We start from the raw sequence: 21,100 nt of genomic DNA on the forward strand, positions 1-21,100 counted from the left end.
ATTCTTCAAATTTTAATGGACTTTCAACATCTTTATAATAAAAAAGGGTTTTAGAAGTGGGACATAATACACATTAATGCTGAGTTCAAATCAAAATTGACATATCAATAAACATCAGCAAAATGCACAACAATGAAATAAAACCCTATGACACAGCTGAAGTCAAACAAGTGCAGCAGCTAAGAGGCACAGGAGACACTAGAGTAAGCATCAAGATAGTTGTACACTTGCATTTGTATAGTAGTTACAATGTATTCAAACATATTGGCTAATGGGACAAGATTAAACTAGGATATTTGGTATAAAATGAGGTCTGCAGATGCTGGAGATCACAGCTGAAAATGTGTTGCTGGTTAAAGCACAGCAGGTTAGGCAGCATCCGAGGAATAGGAAATTCGACGTTTCGGGCATAAGCCCTTCATCAGGACTTATCAGAATTCCTGATGAAGGGCTTATGCCCGAAACGTCGAATTTCCTATTCCTCGGATGCTGCCTAACCTGCTGTGCTTTAACCAGCAACACATTTTCAGCTAGGATATTTGGTAGGCATGGATAAATTGGACTGGGTTTTTCCATGCTGTACAATTCTAATTCTGACTCTACATACATATCTAAACCTATGTTCTGTAAGTAATTACTCCCTGTTTCCACAACTATTCTTAACATGCAATTCAGGTTTTCGTTGTGAGACTAATTAAATAACATGATCCAAAAATATCACACCAATTCTGGAAGGACTAAACCTCAACTACATTTGGAGAGACTACTAGAGTGAAGAAATGGTAGTAAGACTGCTAGCAGCAATATTGAGATAAACTAAGAAACTCAATGTTATCACATTTTCAATTGCATCTAATTTATTTACTAGAGCACCATGAAATACATCTAGTGACATGTTGTAAGATGGATTAAAACTTTAAGGACACAGGACTGCATATTCTTTTTCTTTATACTGGATACTACACCATTTTAACATTGTATTTGCACATGTGCATGAGAGGGGGCACAAGTGGTTGCAAAAAGACTATATGCTTGACATTGTATCTTCACTATTTTTCTTAGGACTACCATTCATTTTAGAATGAAAAAGTCAGTCATATGTGACATGCTACAAACAGCACTAAATTCGTGCTCTAGAGTTCCAAAGCAACTCCGTCAGTATAAACCTTGTGCTAGTCACTATCATGATAGATAGCCCCAAGAGACCACAACACTAATCTTATCCAATACTTCATGACAACAATCAAGCAAAGTTAAAGCATTTTACAAACATCATTTCAACCCTCGAATGAAATTACAGGTTTTAATTTCTATCCAGCCACAATGCAACATGGTCAGCTATATTTCATTTTTGGTGCTCTCTCAAAAAACAAATATTAGAACTAAAAAATACCAACACTACGCAACAAAAAAATCACAAGTACAGCCTTAAAAACAAAATCTTGGACAAAATGATCAAATTTGCCATTTGCAGTTAAAATAAACAGTCTACTGAAAACAGAAATAAATTCAGTAGCGTCAAGGAAAAAATTTAAGAATAAAGGTCACGTTCTTAAGTTTCAGATTCAGACAATAATATCAAGTAAGTTTACTGTAACAATACCATTTATCCTGTGGCATTTAGGTTTTGCTATTAGTTCTGCGAATAGCTGACTTCTCCTTTAATTCAACAGTCTTATTCCTGAACAAATGTGCAAATGCGACAATTTTGATGGGCTTTAAAAGAAATATTCTATCCTACATGATAGAGAGTATATGCTTGAGTATAGGTTGACCAGGGCTCAAGATCTCTCTCCACACAATCACTCCCTACTAACTCTGGGCTCTTTGAACACAGTCTCAAGGTCTACTTAGTCATTTTCAGGGCTCCTTTCTCCTCAATAATTTCTTTGCTGGATTATTCTATAATTATTTTCTGATATAGGAACACTTATGAAACTGTTGCAAATTCAGAGATGCAGTCTCCAGGCCTTGACCCTTGGTTTAACAGAATCAATCCTTCCAGATCTCTCAAAATTAAAATAAATAAACAAATAAGCAAAAAAAACTCAAAGATGGGTTATAACTGTACTTAACAATCAATCATATACATGAACAGTTCTGCCCCAATTCTAGATCGGGTTCCCGTGCTTTGGTACAATCTTATCATAAAGTTTCTAAGGCATATTACTAACTAGAGCTAAGGACTGACAAAGGTTTGATATTTAACTGGCTCAACACAACCAACTTTTCTTATTTAGCATCTTGCACAACCTCAAGGTACCGCAATACAAGCCTTCTGCTACAGTGAAGAATCTAGGTTCACTCACACTGAGCTCAATGCATTTCCCCAAGCACTTCCCGAGCACATTCGTCACAGCCAGGGTCATTGACTGATCACCACCATCACACCAGAACACACTGCGACTTCACCACAATCAGAGCTTTCTTCTCCCCTGCCTTTGCTGCTCTTCCAATCAGAGAAAAATTGAATTAACAATTCAAGTCCAGCAATCTTTTCAAACATTAACAGTTTTTCATTCACCAGATGCTGGCAGAACTGCTGAGTTTCTCCAGCACTTGTTTCTGTTTCACATTTCCAGCATGCAGAGTTTTATTTTCTTTCAAAATAAACCTCTTGGATCAAGTAAAGAAATTCTACAAGTTGAGAGATTTAGGATGAAATTCCAGAGCTGAAGAACCAGGACCATCTCAGCTCTAAATGTCCTCTCAAAAACTGATGATGAACCATCTGATGAAGGAGCGGCACTCCGAACGTTAGCGCTTCCAACTAAACCTGTTGGACTATAACCTGTTGTGTCGTTTTTAACTTAAACTACCTTAAAACAGCCTTGAGCTGATTGCTTAGGCTCACCTATTCTAATGTTTCCAAATATGACTCGTGTCTTTTTTACCCCCTTCATAACAAGCCCATGAAGTGGAATGGCACTTCAGGATCTTTTCTGTCCACCTGATAAAACATAACTTCACACTAACTTGCCCAAAAGACAACATACCATGGAATACCATGCAATTTGGACACCATGAAAGAAAAACAATGCGGACACTGGTATTAACTGGGCGCACTAGGCAAAGCCTGCAGACAGAGAGAGAGTTACAATCTCGTGTTTATGACCTCATCTGACAGGAGGCTTGACTTCTTCAGTATTTCTTTGCTTTTGTGTGTTTCAGATTTCCAGTATTTACTGTATTTTGCTTCTGAATCAATGTATCCCTCTGAATTTGCAGGACCCACAATAGCTGACAATTATCTAGTATGTACTTTATTACAAATGCTATCTTTCAGGTGATACATTAAAATCTCCCATGGTACCAAGCCAAAGACTAGATGCGATTGTATTGAAACAGCATCTTTAGCATAGAATAATATCATGTGGCATGTCACAGGAGCATGAATAAACTGACCAAATTATTCCTTAGAACTGCACCTACAGTCATCCAATTATAACCAAGACACAAATGGAAACATTAGGATGGATTACTCAAAAGGAAAGAGATTAAAAGAGTTCAATCATCCACTGGCTTCAAGTCCAGAATTTCAGCCCTAAATAATTAAATATGCAGCTTCAAGACGCTGCTGAAAATGATCCGAGATTTCAGCCATCAACCTGACATCTCAGTCGCTACCAAGTGGTAACTGTTTTGTAGAACGGACATGGCACTGCAAGTGGTCAGATGGCTCATGTCTGTGCTGATCCTCTGAAGGATCAGCTTCTCTCCCTCCAGCACCCCATACAAATCCCAGATGCTGCCTCTCCAGTTCCAGACCCAACCCCAGATCCTGCCTCTCCAGCCTCCGTACCCCAAACCCTGACCCTCCGGCCCCTTCACCCCAGCCCCCCACTCCAGACCCTTCACCCCAGCCCCCCACTCCAGACCCTTCACCCCAGCCCCCCACTCCAGACCCTGACACTCCAGCTCCCCTCCACCCTAGACCCTGACCCTCCAGTTCCCCTCTTGTACCTCCCCCACTCCACCCCAGACCCTGACCTTCCAGCTCCCCTCTTGTCTCCTCTCTCTCTCCTCCATTCCCCCCCCCCCCCCCAAATTCTGGACCCCCCCAGCCCCTCCACGCCAGACCCGGACCGTCCGACTCCCCTCTTGTTCTCCTCCCCCACCCCAGACCCGGACCCTCCGACTCCCCTCTTGTTCTCCTCCCCCACCCCAGACCCGGACCCTCCGACTCCCCTCTTGTTCTCCTCCCCCACCCCAGACCCTGACCCTCCGACTCCCCTCTTGTTCTCCTCCCCCACCCCAGACCCTCCGACTCCCCTCTTGTTCCCCCCCCTCCACCCCAGACCCTGACCCTCCGACTCCCCTCTTGTTCTCCTCCCCCACCCCAGACCCTGACCCTCCGACTCCCCTCTTGTTCTCCTCCCCCACCCCAGACCCTGACCCTCCGACTCCCCTCTTGTTCCCCCCCCTCCACCCCAGACCCTCCAGCTCCCCTCTTGTTCCCCCCCCTCCACCCCAGACCCTGACCCTCCGGCTGCCCTCTTGCCCCGCCCCCCATCCAAGACCCTCCACCCCAGACCTTGACCCTCCAGCTCCCCTCTTGTTCCTCCCCCTCCACCCCAGACCCTCCAGCCCTTCCACCCCAGATCCTCACCCTCCGCTCCCCCTCACCTCAGACCCTCTCTCCCACCCCAGACCCTCATCCTCCGGCCTCTTCACCCCAGACCCAGCCCGTCCTGCCTTCCCTTGTCCCAGCAGCAGCTTCCTCCACACACCCAGCCAGCCTGCGGCCTAGCGGGACCGGCGTTTTGAAGCCTGCCGGCGCCGAGGGTTCGCACTCACCCTGAGCTCGGACTCGGTGCGGTGGACGCCGAGCCGCTGCAGGCCGGCCGCCAGGTCATTGACACACAGGCCGCCGTCCTGGTTGACATCGAGCTGCTGGAAGAGGAGCTGCAGCCGGCGCTCCTGCTCCAGGCGAGCCGCCGCCGCCGCCTGCTGCTGCTCCGCAGTGTCGACTGCCTCACACTCACACCACGGGCCGCCCGAACAACGGCAGCAGGCGGCGGCTCCAACTCCTTTCATCGCGGTTCGGGTTGAAGAGTGAACGGGATGTGTGTGACCGTTAGCCGCTGGCGGGAAGCTCTCGCGGGGCCGGCTCTCCGCTCTTCAGGTGATGGAAACACGAGAAGGGGCGGGACTACCGACAGTCATGACCGACAGCACCCGGCCACCAATGGGACATCGGGGCCGCGCCAGAACAACCAATAGACGGCAGGGGAGGCGGTAGCCGCCGCGTTCACCAATGGCAATGCAGCTCTCTCCGAAACAGCCAATTAAATGGTGGGCGCAAGCGTATCTGACAGCTCAGTTCGCCAATAGGATTGCCTGGGATCCGCCACATGAAGAGAGGGGGTGGTTCGTAGGCGGTTGGGAAAATGGGAGCTCCGTTCAGTCATGGATATGCAAACGTCCCAGAGCAAGTTGTCGTTCGGGGGTGGGACAGACGGGGCCGGAGATCATCATGACTGGCAGCTCCATCCACCAATAGAACCTCGGAATTGAGCCGAGGCAGCCAATGAAACGTGGCAGCTGGCGGAGAGGCGATGCCTGGACGGAGATTGACAGCGATGATGACCAATAAATGTGCCCATTCTCCCGAAGACGGCAGGGCGGGATGATTTGGTGGTCGTTAGGATTGACATCAGCATTCATCAATCCACATTCAGAACTCTGTCTGGTAAGCCAATAATATATGGTGGGTGGGCTGTGGTTTTGATTGATCGAATTGAGGTTGCTAAGCAGCTGGTCAAACTATTAACCAATCGAGTGAAGATGATCAAATGATTGATAACAATGTTGTCCAATAGACGTTGACCAGTGAAGAAGCCTTGGGTACTCCCAGGCGAGGGTATTGTCAAAGTGCAGAAGGGGACCATTTGGCCCATAGAGTTTGTCCTCTCTGTCTATGACTATTTTAGTGCCCTTCCCGCCACCTGTAACCCTGCATATCATTCCTTTCCAACTTTGGCCTTAATGAAGACATTAAATTATTATTTGAACAGAAATAATGGGAAGGGGTAAAGGGAAAAATCCAGGGAATGCTCATTTGGAAAGGCAGCAGATACTCATTTGGCTGAATGGCCTCCTTCTACTCCTGTAACCATAAGACCATAAGAAATACAGTCCAACAGCCAGACAACAACTCACCAGGACAAAAGACCCTATACCCAGCATGAGCAAAACCAGTGTAGTGTACAAAATCCCATGCAAGGACTGCACAAAACACTACATTGGACAAACAGGAAGACCCGCATCCATGAACACCAACTCGCCACGAAACGACACGACCAGCTATCCTTAGTAGCCACACATGCAGATGACAAACAACATGAATTCGACTGGGACCACACCAGTATTATAGGGCAAGCCAAACAGAGAACAGCCAGGGAATTCCTAGAGGCATGGCACTCATCCACAGATTCTATTAACAAACACATCGACCTGGACCCAATATACCGGCCACTGCAGCGGACAGCACGAACTGACAACCGGAAGCAGCAGAGACAAGCCACTATAAATGCCGGAGGAAACATCACAGAAGCACTTCACAGGAGGCTCCCAAGCACTGAGGATGTCACCTAGAAAGGGGACGAAACGTTTGCAACACAAACTCCCAGCTCGGCGAACAGAATCAAAACAACTAGCACCCAAGCTACAAATCTTCTCCCAAACTTTGAACTGTAAGAAATAGGAACAGTTGCCTCTACCCCTCAAAATCATAACCTCTCACCATTTTCTGCCCAACACGATCAGTGAGGACTTTTTAAAAACTGTAAATGCCTCTTAAAAGCCAGCGTATTAATAACCAATGATTCTGAATTTTTAAAAATCCATTCATGGAGTATGGGCATTACTGGTAGGGCCAGCATATATCCCTCATTGCTCTGTGTTAAGACACGTTGTTCACTCTCCAAAAGTGCGGTGGATGCTAGGACAGTGAGTAAATTTAAGCAGGAGTTAGACTGATTTTTAATTGATAATGGGTTGAAGGGATATGGAGAGAATGCAGGAAAATGGGAGTGAGGAACATACCAACCATAATCAAATGGCGGAGCAGACTTGATGGGCCGAATGGCCTAATTCTGCTCCAATATCTTATGAAAGAATGTGTGAAACTATCACTTACTGTTGAGGGCTCCAAAACAAATAAGGACATGCCAAGCTCTGATCTACTTCCATTGTATTCAATATTCACAATTGACCCATTTGGAAGTGTTACACTAATTAGATTAGACTACTTACAGTATGGAAACAGGCCCTTCGGCCCAACAAGTCCACACTGACCCGCCGAAGCGCAACCCACCCATACCCCTACATATACCCCTTACCTAACACTATGGGCAATTTAGCATAGCCAATTCACCTGACCCGCACATTTTTGGACTGTGGGAGGAAACCAGAGCACCCGGAGGAAACCCACGCAGACACAGGGAGAACGTGCAAACTCCACACAGTCAGTCGCCTGAGGCGGGAATTGAACCCGGGTCTCTGGCGCTGTGAGGCAGCAGTGCTAACCACTGTGCCACCGTGCCACCCAAATGGGGGATCTGAACCTGGGTTTTGTAGCTAAGCGGTAGGGACACTGCACCATTGCACCACAAGAACCCTTTCATTTCATTGTATTACTTATGCTTGCTTCCATTATAGTTTTTTTAAAATCCTGAAGTGTCATCAAACACAACCAAACAGCTATTTTCCCAGCCCTGGTGTTTTGTCATCCATTGTCCTCGACCAGTAAATCACTTTGGTTTCCAATTAATTTGTTTACACACAGAGCCCTTTGAGGTCAGTGCAAACCAGCAAAGATAAGGGAGAGAGGGAGGGGGCAAAATGAAAATGGAGTTGGAAGGGGGGATAAACCACTTCATCCCCCTATGGTGCTCACTTCTCTCCAAAAACATCAGGAGAATTCCATTGTATTAAACCAGGTTCAGAATCCAAATGTGGGATATGGGCATCCAAACATCTAGAGTGCAATTGACACCTGGATTGCTGAGAGAAAGTGAGAATGAGCCAATTAACCTGTTTAACAAAATCAAGTGTCCATGAGAAACATCCAGTGTGGTGGCATTGACTTTTTTGTTTGACATTATGTATCTTGGCAACTTGGCATGAATGGAGAGAACTGTGTGGATACAGGGGTGGTGATCCAGTTAGAGTGTACACAACAATTATACTTTACAATACCTGACCAACCTGCCATCTAGTGCGTACATGTCCCACGCTAGAAAGCTGTGTTTGCAATGGCCAACACAAAAGTCGTTTACAAAATGTTATGAGCTCTGCTGTCACCATCACCTGGATGCTCAGTACACAATCTCTTTGTTTCAAGCACCTCTTTAATGCCAGTTAAACCAAAGGTAAGTCAGTTCCAAAACCACAAAGCTCCACAATTGTTATCATAGTTTATATTTCTTCCCCCTTTTAAAGTTTCTTTCTCTTTTTGCAAACCGCAGAGCACCTTCCAAAATACTTTTGGAAAACAACGATATTTGTTCTGTATAGGAGAGTGTGTTTGCTGTTCAAAGGCTTTTAGAGTTCAGTTTTACTCAGTCATTGCAAAGAAAATTAAGGTGGTGGTGATGTTAATTTCTGAAGAAGGGTCCTGAAGAAGGATTACACCTGAAACATTGACTTCTCCGCCTTCCTGATGCTGCCTGGCTTGCTGTGTTCTTCCAGCCTCCTGCTTGTCTATGTTAATTTCTATAACTGATAAAGTTTGTTGAGTGAGAAGTTATTGCAAACTGATACATTTTGTGCAACATCTTACCAGCCTGGTGGTTCCTTTGAAGTCTAACCTTTGAAGGTCATGCATCCAAATAGGAGCATCAAGCTGGTCAGGGCATAGTGTGTAGGGACAAGATTTGATTTTTGATTTGATTTGATTTATTATTGTCACATGTACTGAGATGCAGTGAAAAGTTATAGGGTCATAGAGCACAGAAAAAGGCCCTTCAGTCCAATGCTTCACCCATATCCCTCCAAACATTTCTTAAATATGTATTTATCCAAAGGTCTTTTGAACATGATGATTGTACACACATTCACCATTTTCTCTCACAGTTCATTCCACACACATGAACTCTCTGTGTATAAAGCCCCCATGTCTCTTTAAAACCTTTCTCCTCTCACCTTAAATGTATGCCTCCCCAGACTTGAAATCCCCCACCAGAGGGAAAAGGTACCTGCTATTCACCTTATCCATGCCCCTCATGATTTTATAAACCTCTATAAGATCACCTCTCAACTTTCTACATTCCAGTGAATAAATGTCCCAGCCTATCCAGCCTTTCCTTATAATTCAAACCTTCCATTCCCACCAACATCCTGGTAAATCTCTTCAAAATCCTCCCCAGCTTAATAATATCCTTCCTATAACACAGAGATTGTATTGTATTCCAGACACATCATACCTTACACAATTACATCAAGGTAATAGAACAGAATATAGTGTTACAGTTACAGAGAAGGTGCAGAGAAAGATCAACTCTAATATATGAAAGTCCGTTCATAAATGTGATAACAGCAGGGAAGAAGCTGTTCTTGAATCTGTTTTGGAGGACTCTATAGGTGGATTGACTGAATATTTTAAACCGTCTCTGTAATGGTGCACATATGGTGTCCTTAATCTGTGAAATGATGAAGTAAATTCCTGCTGTCAGGGCTCTCACTGGGACTAGTTCAAAAATAGAATAATATAAATAGATTAGCAGCTGAAATAATCCTCCTGTCATCACTCTGTGCCCTATTTCACTATACTGCCTTCTGAAATCGTTCCCAAGGCTATACATTATCGCCAACCTTTCAGAATAAAAAGACAAATTGAAAATGCCAAGCAGCTCTGGCAGCATCAATAGAGAGGGACACAGAGACAGGGTTTCATGTGAATGACCGTTCCTTGAGGGTTTGTTAGCCAATCCACAGGCTCTGGTCTGGAAACAGCTCAAAGACGCCTGTTCTCTGCCCCGTCCCACTGCTACCCAGCTACCTGCCTCTAGCTGCATCACCCCGCCCCACCCCAGGCCCCATGGCCAGTGGGGTGTCTGCCATTAAAAAGGTAGTCACGAAGAGCATTGTGGGGACCAAACAATGGGAACTGGACTCCTCCATGGAAATGTCAATGATGTGGCGATAAGGTTCAAAATCCCCTAAACGTCAGAGATGCTGACCAGTAAAAAAGATCCCTTTGCTCCAAGAAAGAAAGGATGGCTTTCATTCCTATAGTGCCTCTCAGAAATCAAGGACATCAAAGTTAGTTTGCAGAACAGCAAGAGGCCATTCAGCCCATCTGGCCAATGCCAGCATTAATGCTTCACATGAGAATCCACCCAGCTAATTTGTCTGATCCCAACAATGTGTGCTTTCTCACACGTGTGACTTATCAAGGCCTCTCGAAATGCCTCCATCCCTTTCGCCTTGTGGGAGCTAGTTCCACCTTATCCCTACTATCAGTGTCCCGAATTCCTAATTCAATCTATTCATGGCTGTCATACGTTTATATCCCCAAGTCTGGCCTCCCCCAGTGTTGGAAACATTATCTCTACATTAACCCTATTGTAATGTAAAGTCTTCTATTAGGTCACCCCTCAGTCTGAATAAAAGCCCCAGTCCATTCAGTCTTTGATGATAATTTTGAAAGCCTCTCAGTTCTGGGATCATCCTTGTCATTCAGTTTTGCACTTTCCCCTGTATCCCTGTAATATTACATGGAGATCCGAAGTGGTCACAATATTCCAAGAGTGGTCTGACCAACGTTCAGCACCGGTTTGGTGTAACTCCTTCTTCGAATCCTGTCCCTCTCTTTGTCCAGTTGGGTAAGTGTTCAAGACAGAGGTAGTAGTTTCAAATCCCACTCCAGAGGACTGAGTGCGATGCCCTGGTGAGGGAGTGCCACACTGTCAGAGAGGTTATCTTCTGGGTGAATTGACAAGCCAGGACCCTGTCTGAATTCTGGATGTAAAAGATCCTGTGACAGTAAGAGGGGCAGGGGAATTCACCTGGTGTTCTGACTGCTGTCGGTAAATCACCACAAGCTACCTTTAATTCAGTATTTACTAAGAAATCTCACAATTAAGTACTGAAACACTGATTTTAACTTTACTGCATGTAGCAACCAAAGTAAGGTCCCTCAAGTAAGCAAGTTAAGTCTAACAACCCAATTTGGCTATTACCTGATTAACAATGGAATTTAGCTACAATTCCAATTTGAGAGGATGTGATGACTGAGTGGCATTATCACGAGACTATTAATCCAGAGACTCAGGTAATGTCCCAGGGACCTGGGTTCAAAACCCATCAGGCCACGGGGTGGAATGAATTCAGTAACAATCTGGAATGAAGAGTCTAATAATGACCTTGAGTAAATTGTCAGCAAAGCCCAGCTGGTTTACTAATGACCTGCAGAGAAGGAAATCTGCTATCCTTACCTGGTCTGGCCTATGCGTAACTCCAGACCCACGGCAATGTGGTTGACTCTTAAAGTGCAATTAGTGATGAGCAGTAAATGATGACCTAACTGTCATCCCATGACTGAATTAAAAAACAACAGTGTCTCTCTCTGGAATTATCTAAGGTTCAATCCTTGTGCAATATTATTAGAGTCATAGAGACGTACAGCATGGAAACAGACCCTTCAGTCCAACTCATCCATGCAGACCAGATATCCTAAATTAACCTAGAGCCCATATCCCTCTAAACCCTTCCTATTCATTTACCAGATGCCTTTTAAATGCTGTAATTGTACCACCACTTCCTCTGGCAGCTCATTCCATACACGTACCACCCTCTGTGTGAAAAAGCTGACCCTTGGGTCCTTTTATTTCTTTCCCCTCTCACCTGAAATCTATGCCTTCTAGTTTTGGACCCCCTACCCTGAGGAAAAGACCTTGACTATTCACTCTGTCCACATCCCTCATGATTTTATAAACCTCTATAAGGTCACCCCCTCAGCCTTTGATGCTCCGGGGAAAATAACCCCTGTCTATTCAGCCTCTCCCTGCAGCTCAAACCCACCAACCCTGGCAACATCTTTGTAAATTTTTTCTGAACCCTTTCAAATTTCAACCCATCGTTTCTACAGCAGGGAGACCAGAATTGAACATAGTATTCCAAAGGTGGCCTAAACAATGTCCTGTATTTCAAAGCTCTGCTGTTGGGGTGGCACAGTAGCTCAGTGGTTAGCCCCTGCTGCCTCACAGCAACGGTAACCTGGGTTCAAGTCCAGCCTCGGGCGATTGTCTGTGTGGAGTTTGCACATTCTCCTCATGTCTGCATGGGTTTCCTCCCACAGTCCAAAAATGTGCAGGTTAGGTGGATTGGCCAGGCTAGATTGCTCACAATATCCAGGGGTGTGTAGGTTAGGTGCATCAGCCATGGGAAACGCAGGATTATTGGGAAGGGAGATGTATCTGGGTGGGATGCTCTTCAGAGAGTCAGCATGGACTCATTGGGCTGAATGGCCTGTTTCCGTACTGTAGGGATCCTCCGAAGTGTTCTTGTGTTGGATTATACAGATCTTCATCCTTCAGATCTATGGGGTGACATTATTGATAATCCTTCAGATTCTTTGATCCAGAATATTGATTACTCTTCTGGAGTCCTTGAGTCAGCGGCTTGTTTCTTCAGCAGAAGAAGTTTCTTTGTTCCTTTTACGTTTGGTGTTAGCTGTCTGTTCGAAAACACAGCTTTCCTGTGATTAACTCCTTAATTTTTTCTGGAGGGTAATCATTTGCCTTTGTGACATAAAGCTACTGTTATCAAGCAAATGTCAAAACCGTTTTCTTGGTGTAACCTTGATTCTTTTCCCAGGTCTAGCTAGTCACTGCCAGTTCCCAATACAGTGACTTGCCTTTGTCCCTTTTCAATTTATTCCGTACAGAGTCATTGTTGATCCCTTCATATGTAACTGTTTATCTTTGTTAATCCTTTCAATTGCTGAACAGTTATTAAAGTTCTGAAGTTTATAATATCACTTTTTTAAAAATTCGGGGGATGAGGGTGTTGCTGGCCAGGCCAGCATTTATTGCCCATCCCGAATTGCCAGGGGACATCTCAGAGTCAACCATATTGCTGTGGGTCTGGAGTCACCTGTACACCAGACCAAGTAAGGATGAACCAGATGGGCCTTTACAACAATCGACAACAGATTCATGGCCATCATTAGATTCTTAATTCCAGACATTTATTCAATTCAAATTCCACCATCTGATGTGGCAGGATTCAGACCCAAGTGCCCATACTTTTATCTGGGTTTCTGAATTAATAGTCCAGTGATAATACCAGTAGGTCATTGCCTCACTTCGGCCAATATTTATCCCTCAAGTAACATCATTTAATCAGTTATAGAGTCATAGAGATGTACAGAATGGAAACAGACCCTTCGGTCCAACCTGTCCATGCCGACCAGATATCCCAACCCAATCTAGTCCCACCTGCCAGCACCCGGCCCTTATCCCTCCAGTTTTCTGATCAATAGAGAATTTTACAGTATAGAAGGAGGCCATTTGACCCCAAAGACCTACCCAGCTAGTCCCACTCTCCAGGCCTATCTCTGTCATCCTCGAAGTTAATGACTTTCATACATATAAGGTATTATTCTGTTGATATGGATGGGAGCCTGCTCTGTGCAAACTGCATTTCCTTCATGTCAATAGTGACTCTGGGGGTGGGTGAGGAACTCTAGTCATGAGGATAGATTGAAGACACCGGGACTGTTGTCTTTGGAGAGAAGGCAGATGAGGAGGTCATCAGATAGGGGTTTTCAAAATGATGAATTTTCAAAATTACTCTGGGAGAGTAAACAGGGAGAAACTATTCCTGCTCATAAAAAGATCAGGAACAAGTGGGCATAGATTTAAAGTGATTTGCAGAAAGAGCAAATGCAAGGTGAGAAGATTTTTATTGACATAGTGAAGAATGAGGCTGTTTGGAAATGTAGTCGAAGAAGATTCACCTGGGGCATCCAAGAGGGGCATTGGGTTAGGATTAGGGTTAGATAGAAATAATGTGCATGGGCACGGGGAGCAAGCAGGAGACTCACAAAAGGCCCACTCGAAGAGCTGGTACATGACGGGCTGAATGGCCTCGTTCTCCACTGTAACAATTTTGAGATTCATTGGCTGCAATGTGCTTTGTGTCCACCTGGTAATGAAAAGCGTTCTGACAATGCAAGTGTTCTTTTTCACAAGACTCGGGGAAAATCTCAAAGAGGGGACGGCCTCACTTCTGTGTGTCTGCAAACTTTCCCCTGAAACCGTACAAATCAGGGGGTTACATTTAGAAAGAGGTGTCCCTTCAAAGATGGCGGTGGGGTAACAGGGCTGCTTGTTGTCTTAGGCCCAGGTCTCATCCACTCCCATCCACTTCCTTTCTCTTTTTCTCCTTTTACTTCTGATCTTTTTCTTTTGTTTCTCTTTTCTTTGGCGGATTAGTTGGCGGGATCGGGGCAGCAGCGAGATTGGGGCCTTGAGTGGTCATGAAGGCAGTGCCCCCCCCCCCCAAGCAGTCAGAGGTGGTAGTGGATCCGGCACCTCCTGGTGATGGGAGGCGGCGCCAGGAATGTCCTTGTTCAGGGGCAGCAACAGAGCTCTCCAGCGATTGGATGTGGCGGCAGCTGATTCTTCAAGATGGCGGCTTCTCAGATCAGGGTGGCCCTGAGTGGGAGTCTTGGTGCAGGAGCCTGGCCTGACAGTAGAGGCAGGGGCTTCTGGTTGTCGTAGGACCAGTGTAAGGATTTCTGATTGGAGTATGCTTAGAGCTGGGACCCCTGTTTGCAGTGGGGCCAGAGCGGGGACCCCTGTTTGCAGTGGGGCCAGAGCGGGGACCCCTGTTTGCAGTGGGGCCAGAGCGGGGACTCCTGTTTGCAGTGGGGCCAGAGCAGGGACCCCTGGTTGCAGTGGGGCCAGAGCGGGGACCCCTGGTTGCAGTGGGGCCAGAGCAGGGACTCCTGGTTGCAGGAGGCCCAGAGCTGGGACCCCTGGTTGCAGTGGGGCCAGAGCGGGGACTCCTGGTTGCAGTGGGGCCAGAGCGGGGACCCCTGGTTGCAGTGGGGCCAGAGCGGGGACCCCTGGTTGCAGTGGGGCCAGAGCGGGGACTCCTGGTTGCAGTGGGGCCAGAGCGGGGTCAGCGCAGCAGGTCAGGCAGCATCCAAAGAGCAGGAGAATCGACGTTTCGGTCATGAGCCCTTCTTCAGGAAAGCCCTTCCTGAAGAAGGGCTCATGCCCGAAATGTCGATTCTCCTGCTCTTTGGATGCTGCCTGACCTGCTGCGCTTTTCCAGCAACACATTTTCAGCTCTGATCTCCAGCATCTGCAGTCCTCACTTTCTCCCAGAGCGGGGACTCCTGGTTATCAGCAAGGCCCAGGTGGCAGTGAAGCTGGAGACGTCTGGTTACAGGGCAAATGTGAGTTCAGCACAGGGTGGGTCCAGTCACAAAGAGATGGCACCTAAAGACTGGGTCCATGTATAAGGCAGTGAGGTGGTGGTGGAGGGGTGGCAGCACAGGACTCATGGTGAGGACAATGGAACAAATTTAGACTGTCCTTTGGTTATATCCTTTTACCCATTTTATTTTTAAACTGTTCAAAATGGTGCTGGATTGTGGCAATAATTGAAGTTTTTCTCTGTATTTTACTGTGTTATTCACTGTAAGATGCAAATGACAATCAATCATTTCATTCATTCATCCATCTTGTTACTTTCCACAATAACTGAGGGGGCTTTTTTGCCTCTGTGGTGACCTGAGTCTGCAGAAAAGGTTACACTCAAATATTTAGACCTCACAGAGTCTTTTATTGTCTCTGTGTGTGGGTGTGTCTGTGTGTGTCTGTCTGTGTGTCTGTGTGGGTGTGTGTGTGCCTCTGTGTGTGTCTGTGTATTTGTGTGTGTGTCTGTGTGGGTGTGTCTGTGTCTGTATCTGTGTCTGTGTGTGTCTGTGTGGGTGTGGGTGTGTCTGTGTTTGTGTGTGTGTGTCTGTGTGTTTGTGTGTGTGTGTCTGTGTGGGTATGGGTGTGTCTGTGTCTGTATCTGTGTGTGTCTGTGTGTCTGTCTGTGTGTACCTTTGTAACCTTTGCCTCCAAAATGTAGCAATTCACCCAGTCTTGCTAAATTCTGGTGCTATCTGACTTGGTCCTAATCAGTTTGGTAATAAATCTATTGGGTTTCTGTACCGATGTGCAATGTGCAAACACTGTTGAAAGTGTTTGGTGTCCCATGGAATTTTCCCCGGTGTGTTTATCCCCCGAACAACCCTCATGAGACTCGGCTGTTTCTTGTTTTAATTCCTGCCTCATGATCCAGTTCAGGCACACTGCGACCAATCACTTCATCAAATTAACATGCTTTGTCAGGATAGTGTGCACAGACAGTACGCTGGGCATGGCAAGGATGATCCCAGGAGAGTGACTGGATGGGGAGGGTTGAGATTCTGAAAGGGATTCTTAGGAAGACAGCGAAGATTTCTCCACCCCACAAGAGAGGCTGAAACAGAGAGCCATGAACAAAAGACAGTCCCAACCAATCCGTAGGGAATTCAGCAGAAAGCTCTTGACCAAAGACCTTTGTGAACTTGGAACCCACTACCAGGAGGAGAGGCCAAGGTGAAGGACTTAAGGAGAAGGCACACAATGGAATAGAAGGAGATGGTGATGAGCTGAAGGGAGAAAGGGACAGTAGGAGACACAGACGAAGAAGAAACACTGTGTTGTGTGTTTGCGGAAGTATGTTCGACTGTCAATCTAAGAGTCAGATCACATGACATGTCTGCCATTTTGGAGGGAAACAGCTCAGTCTCACCTTGGTACCATGTCGAGTGAACAACCCATATAATAAAGCTCCCGCTGCTGTTAAACTCTTTGGCCTCGTCCTCAGTTTTATTCTTATGTTACATTTCAATCAAAACAGGAAGGCTGATGTGTTTAACAGCAGCAGGAGTTTTATTATAGAGGGAATTAAGGTTCAACTGAGCTGCTTCCCTTCAAAATGGCAGACATGTCACATGATCAGACTCTTAAAATGACAGTCCAACGTACTTCTTAAATACACAACAAATAGCAGTATCCTGTTGGGCCGAATGGCCTGATCATGAGGTGTTGACGGCGTAGTGGTAATGTCACTGGGCTAGTCATCCAGAAAAATGTGCTAATAGCCTGAGTTTGAATCCAACCTTAGCAGGTGGTGAAGTTTGAATTGAATAAAACATGTCTGGTCTAATAGCAACTGTTGTTATAAAACCCCAGCCAGTCCATTAATGTTCTTCAGGGAGGGAAATCTGCCATCTTTACCTGGTCTGGCTGATATGTGACTCCAGACCCACAACAATGTGGTAGACTCATAACTTCCCTCTAGGCAATAAGTTGATTTGATTTATGATTATCATATACCAATATACAGCGAAAAGTACCCAGGCAAAACACAAGTGCAGCAGGGTAATGGAACAGAACACACAACAGTGTTACAGCCATAGAGTGCTGGCCTCATCAGTTACACTCATATCATATGAATGATTTAAAAGGAAAACCCTTTGTACTTCAATGTAAAGCCAAATATAATAATCCTCCCGGTAAAGAAACGCAAATGGGAAATAGGAGTGGGCATATAATCACTCCCGAGGTGACTTAATAACTAAATGTAGATAAGCAGGAGGCTGGGGGAACACAGCAAGGCAGGCAGCATCAGGAGGGAGAGGGACACAGTAAGGCAGGCAGCATCAGGAGGGAGAGGGACACACAGCAAGGCAGGCAGCATCAGGAGGGAGAGGGACACAGTAAGGCAGGCAGCATCAGGAGGGAGAGGGACACAGTAAGGCAGGCAGCATCAGGAGGGAGAGGAACACGGCAAGGCAGGCAGCATTAGGAGGGAGAGGGACACACAGCAAGGCAGGCAGCATCAGGAGGGAGAGGGACACAGCAAGGCAGCAGCATCGAAAGGGAGAGGGACACAGCAAGGCAGGCAGCATCAGGAGGGAGAGGGACACAGCAAGGCAGCAGCATCGAAAGGGAGAGGGACACAGCAAGGCAGGCAGCATCAGGAGGGAGAGGGACACAGCAACGCAGGCAGCATCGAAAGGGAGAGGGACACAGCAAGGCAGGCAGCATCAGGAGGTGGGGAAGTCAATAATTTGGGTATAAGCCTCTTTCCAGACTGGGCAGTGGGGGTAAGCGGCATGGGTAGGGAGAGGGAGGAGCTGGGAGTTGGGGATGTGGGAGGGAGGTTATTTGAAATTGGAGTACTCAATGTTGAGATCCTCCGGGCTGTTGTCTGCCCAGGCGGAAGATGAGATGTTGTTCCTCCAACTTTCAGTTTGGTTCATTGTGGCGATGGTGGAGGCCAAGGATGGTCATGTTGGAAAGGAAGTGGGAAGGGGAATTGAAATGGGTGGTGACCGGGAGGTCAGGCTCACTCTTACGGGCCCAGTTACCAATTGGAGCAGCCCCAACTCCATTCCCAGATCCTGCCCTTCCCTTCTATTCCTCTGACTGACCTTTCCTTCCAGCCACCAATCGGATCCATTCCTCCCATTGACCAGCCAGGTCATACCCTCCACCTGTGTTCACCGATCACCATCTCACCACTCCACCCCTCACCCCACCCCATAACCCTCCCCACCCATCCCTCCCCCCTCCCCCTTTATCTGCAGCTCCGCCCACACACATCCCACATTGACTTCTCCACCTCCTGATGCTGCTCGGCTTGCTGAGTTCTCCCAGCCTCCTGCCTGTCTACTGTCGATTCCAGTATCTGCAGTTTTATTGTCTCTCAGTCAGTGAATGAGCTGCCAGAAGCAGTGGCAGATTGTTGTAGAAATATAAGCAGTCAATCTGTCTGGTTTGGCCTAACATCTCTCGGACACACACACCAATCAACCCCACTGCCCTGTGGCTGACCACTTCAACTCCCCCCCTCCCCACCCCCCACTCCCACAGGGACATGCAAATCCTGGGTCTCCTCCACTGCCAAGTCCCAGCCAACCAACACCTGGAGGAAGAATGCTTCATCTTCTGCCTTGAGACCCTCCAACCCCACAGCATCAACATGGATCTCACCAGTTTCCTCATCTCCCTCCCACCACCTCATTCCCAGATCCAACCCAACCAATTCAGCACCGCCCTCTTGAACTGTCCCACCTGTCCATCCTTCTTCCCACTTATCCACTCCAACCTGTCACCATCACCCCCTACCTGCATCTACCTATCGCCTTCCCACCTACCTTCCCCAGCCCCTCCCCCACATTCCTGATGAAGGGCTTATGCCCGAAACGCCGACTCCCCTGCTCCTCGGATGCTGCCTGGCCTGCTGTGCTTTTCCAGCACCATACGTTTTGACTCTATGTGACTCCAGCCTGCCCTGTGGGTAATGGATGCTGAGTGACATCCACATCCCATGAAAGAGGAAATGAAAACCTCATACTCAAAATCTCTGATGGTTGCTCCACGGTTGGGATCGTTTACAATGGACATCAGATGGCTAGCCAGGAGGATGGGAGTAGCTGAGTAAACAAATGCAGAAGCATCTCAAAGAGGTTTTGGATCAGACAGTCCCACACTAAAACCAATTCCCCGCTTCAGATAATCACCAGTTTGAGTCTCTGTTGCGTCTGAAGGCGTTATGTCAAACTGAGTATTGTCTTCCTCTCTCTGCCCCAAAATACAGGAACCTGCAGTGATGGAGGTGGGATTAGTTTAGAATGACATCATGGTCAGCACAAGACATGATGGGCTGAAGGGCCTTATCCTTTGATGCACTATTCTTTGTTCTGTCTGAGTTTCAGGAAGGAGGGCGACACTGCCATCTGGTGTACGAGGGAGAGACAGCAGCTAACACAACAGCATCAATTTCAACTCGAAGCTGAATACAGCCAATCTGTAATCAAGACAGAAAATTCTGGAAATACTCCTTGGTATTTAGCCAGTAAAAAAGCCTTGACAGATTCACTGTTGGCTTGTTTAACAAGGGCCCTCTTGGGCTCGGTGGTAGTGTCTCTACCCATAGACCAGGAGGCCTGGGTTCAAGTCCTGCCTGCCTCAGAGGTGTGTAACAACATCACTGAACAGGTTAATTAACCATGATTTGGAGGCGCTCGTGCTGAATTGGGTGGGTGAGAACCTGATGGAGGGGTAGCACTTTAAAAGCTTGTGATTTCAAATAAACCTGGTGTTGTGTGACACTGGAAGTTAATTAGCAGAACAATTTAAACATAAAGAGGCTTGATGTCTCACTGTACAAAAAACTTTATTCTCAAAGCTGTCACTTTTTCTGTAATAATAAAAAGAAACCTTGATTATTGTGCTCAGGTCTCTGCAGTTTGAACTCACATCCCTCTGACTCAGAGCTCCATCCAGTGAGCTAAGGGTGGATCTGTCAGTCACACTGACACGTGCTGTAGGGTTGGGTCTCCCAGCCCCAGGTGACATGATCTGAGTGAAATGGGCTTGCTGTGAATTTCCCAGAATCATCGAATCCCTGCATTGAGGAAGCATTATGGGCCCATCGAGTCCATACTGACCATCCAAAGGGCAGCGCATTCAGACCCATCCCCAACCCTATCTCTGTAACCCTGCACTCCCCATGGCTAACCCACCTAGCCTGCACATCCCTGGACATTATGGGACAATTTAGCATGGCCAACTCCCCCGAACCTGCACATCTTTGTGCTGCCCTCGAGAAACCTCAGTCTCTCTGGAAGTTTGAGCTGGGCCTGACTTAAGCGACACAGCTCCCTGCAGTAATAGCTAACATCAAGTGTTCCTGGACAGAGGGGTTAACTTCTTCATCAGCTGCTCCCCACACAGTCTGTGGCTGATATGGGAAAGAGACATTCAGTAACCAGGAGAGAGAGAGAGCAAGAGAGAGGAATGCTTGGATAGGCAATCAGTTTTCCCTCACTAAACTCTCCTAAAACAAAGACCACACACTAATTTAACTGGGTGGTCTGTGGCTCTGGCAGTAACTAGGCCCTGGATGTAAACGTGTGTGTTTCATTGAATCTGATCATTAGTCTTCTTGAATATTAAACGTGGGCTGTTTAATTGTCTGGTTGCTGTCTGATGCTGCAGGATCCTGTAGCCTGGCTCCGTGTGCCCAGTGATAC

At 46.7% G+C, this 21,100-nt stretch overlaps 1 protein-coding gene across 1 annotated transcript in view; it reads right to left on the reverse strand.

Moving 5' to 3' along the window:
- slc25a25b (solute carrier family 25 member 25b) overlaps positions 1-5,122 on the reverse strand; it is a 39,763-nt gene extending 34,641 nt beyond the window's left edge. The window contains exon 1 of the mRNA XM_060841559.1: positions 4,798-5,122. Coding sequence (XP_060697542.1) covers positions 4,798-5,037 — 240 coding nt within the window. The 5' untranslated portion in view covers positions 5,038-5,122. The remainder of the gene's footprint in view (positions 1-4,797) is intronic.
- Between the last annotated feature and the right edge of the window lie 15,978 nt (positions 5,123-21,100).

Source organism: Hemiscyllium ocellatum, chromosome 21, assembly GCF_020745735.1.
Source record: "Hemiscyllium ocellatum isolate sHemOce1 chromosome 21, sHemOce1.pat.X.cur, whole genome shotgun sequence".
NCBI lineage: Eukaryota > Metazoa > Chordata > Chondrichthyes > Orectolobiformes > Hemiscylliidae > Hemiscyllium > Hemiscyllium ocellatum.